This window comes from Phytophthora parasitica (genome assembly GCF_000247585.1).
Source record: "Phytophthora parasitica INRA-310 unplaced genomic scaffold supercont2.21, whole genome shotgun sequence".
NCBI classification, from domain to species: Eukaryota; Oomycota; class Peronosporomycetes; order Peronosporales; family Peronosporaceae; genus Phytophthora; species Phytophthora nicotianae.
In genome coordinates this window covers 59,239-61,265 of record NW_008649007.1, presented here as the reverse complement: position 1 = coordinate 61,265, position 2,027 = coordinate 59,239, and the positions used below count along the sequence as shown (strand labels likewise).

Genomic DNA, 2,027 nt, shown 5'->3' with positions numbered 1-2,027 from the left:
AATCACTAGTGGCGTAATCAACGTACCATAATCATCGCGGGATCGTGTTGGACAGGTTCGGGAACCGGTATATACCGTCAGGAACCGGTAACCCTCAATAGAATTCAACTGTCATTGTGGTTTGGTCCACATAACGAATAAGGTTCATTATGTGGACCGCAATGACGGTTGGATTTTGCTGTTTTTGCTAGAACACAGCGATTTAATATTTATAACTTAGGGGGAGAAGTGTCTATTATAACTCTCAGGTTACTACCAAACAAAGCCACCGCCCTCCAGCCATGCCCCTTACACTAGAATAAAAGTCGCTAACTGCTGAGAAGAAAGTCGTGGTGGCTCTCTTCTTAGTGGACCTTGCCGCTCGTAGAACATGGGCGGTGGCTGAGGGGCAGAGTGCCACAGCGACTTTCAAGCTCGGCAAAACAGTGGTGTGGGAGGTCTGGCGCTCCCAAAAAGGCGCAGCAACCCTCGTATCGGTGCGGCCGCACAAACCTAAGGAGACTAAGCGATCAAAGCCGAGATAGCCGAGCTTGTCGCAGGTGTTCCTCTGGTTGACCACCAGACACTAGAGCCACTTTATAAAGCAACCGATGTTCGTAAGGCCACCTGTGGAATCATCTGAAGAGCGGTTGGCTTCACCATGCCGTTCCGCACGCAAAGCCATCAATCGCCTCCACTAGTAATTTTTTGTACTGTTCCATTCTAATGGTGCTCGGATCCATTTGTTTTGCAGTACATTCATAGATAGTATTTCTTTACCCTGAGACAGGAAATAATTGGGGCTTCCATGGCTATGACCACCGATGGGATCATCTTTAATACTTAGCTCCAACAATTTTTGTTCTTAAAAAGAGGACGAAATAAGATAAAAAAAAACTTCAGATTCCGCGTGATTTTGTTCTTAAGACCCCGATTATAAGGACAAAAATCGAGTGCTAGAAACGCAACTGCCTCTGTCTGATATCACAGCTGACGCCACGTTGTGTGGGACTAAATTTTCGTTTGATTATACTATTGGATTCGAGGACTTCTGTCCTAAAGATAAGGTCAAATTACCCACTGGGTAGGAATTTTAGACACCTTGCGGCTGAGCAGCTCCCGCAACAACGCGTAGGTTTAACAGAGCGTTACTGACACAGTTGTAAGGAGTTACTAAAGGGCTATATTTCTACATACGTCCGCATGATCTTCTACCAAAACTGACGCCAAGCAAGATCCTCAAGTTTTGTCCTAGTTTTTGTCCTAAATTTCTTCTTGTTGGGGTTAGCTGTGAGCAAGCCACGAGAGCTCGATTCACTTAGGACAAGATTGCGTGCTTGGTCTATCCTCGAAGTCGTTGTCGGCATTGTCATTCAGCAAAATCTGCACCACAATGATGCCCATAATACAGCGATAAAAAAATGTGAGATACCAATACCACAATAGTAATTAATTTTCCACATTTTTTGTGGGTTCTGCCACAAATCCATGCTATTTTACGACATTTTTTCACACATATAGACTCATCCTCAACGGAAGGGGGTCACGTCGTTCTCTCTTGCGTCCACTATACCTCTCGCTTCAACTGTTCCTTCATCCCTCCTCATCCCTCTTGCAATCCACCATTATCCAATCCGAGATCTCGTATCTAAATGGTGCGCTTCACCGCCTTGTCCTCACTGCAGAAGCGCGTGAACCGCGTGCTCGTCGTCGGGTCCATCGAGACCCTGCAGTCTCAGGGCACAGCCGGCAGTTTCCTGCAACAGACGCTCGCCTCCGCGTCGTCCAGCGCCGTCCAATTCACCTCCGGAGCGAATCCGCTTCTCCTACAACATGCATTGGACACTCTGAACCCCAGCGCAGATATTGGCGCCACATCTGAACTTCTACTCGCTCACGACACTGGCGCTGACGCCCTCCATGTGACGCTACACGCTCTACCGACGCAGGTCTCTCGCTCCAACTCCTTAGCACGTCCACACTCCATCGCGAGCTTTGTCAAGAGCCACAACAAACCGGTGACCAAGAGGGGCCAAGAGCTCAGCAAG

General features: G+C 48.0%; 1 protein-coding gene across 1 annotated transcript; it reads left to right on the top strand.

Moving 5' to 3' along the window:
* Nucleotides 1-161: 161 nt before the first annotated feature.
* Nucleotides 162-524, top strand: PPTG_22666 (hypothetical protein; the record flags this gene model as incomplete). Its single annotated transcript, XM_008905787.1, has 2 exons — nt 162-167; nt 324-524. The coding sequence occupies 2 exons, from the start codon at nt 162-164 to the stop codon at nt 522-524; spliced, it is 207 nt and encodes a 68-aa protein (XP_008904035.1).
* Between the last annotated feature and the right edge of the window lie 1,503 nt (nt 525-2,027).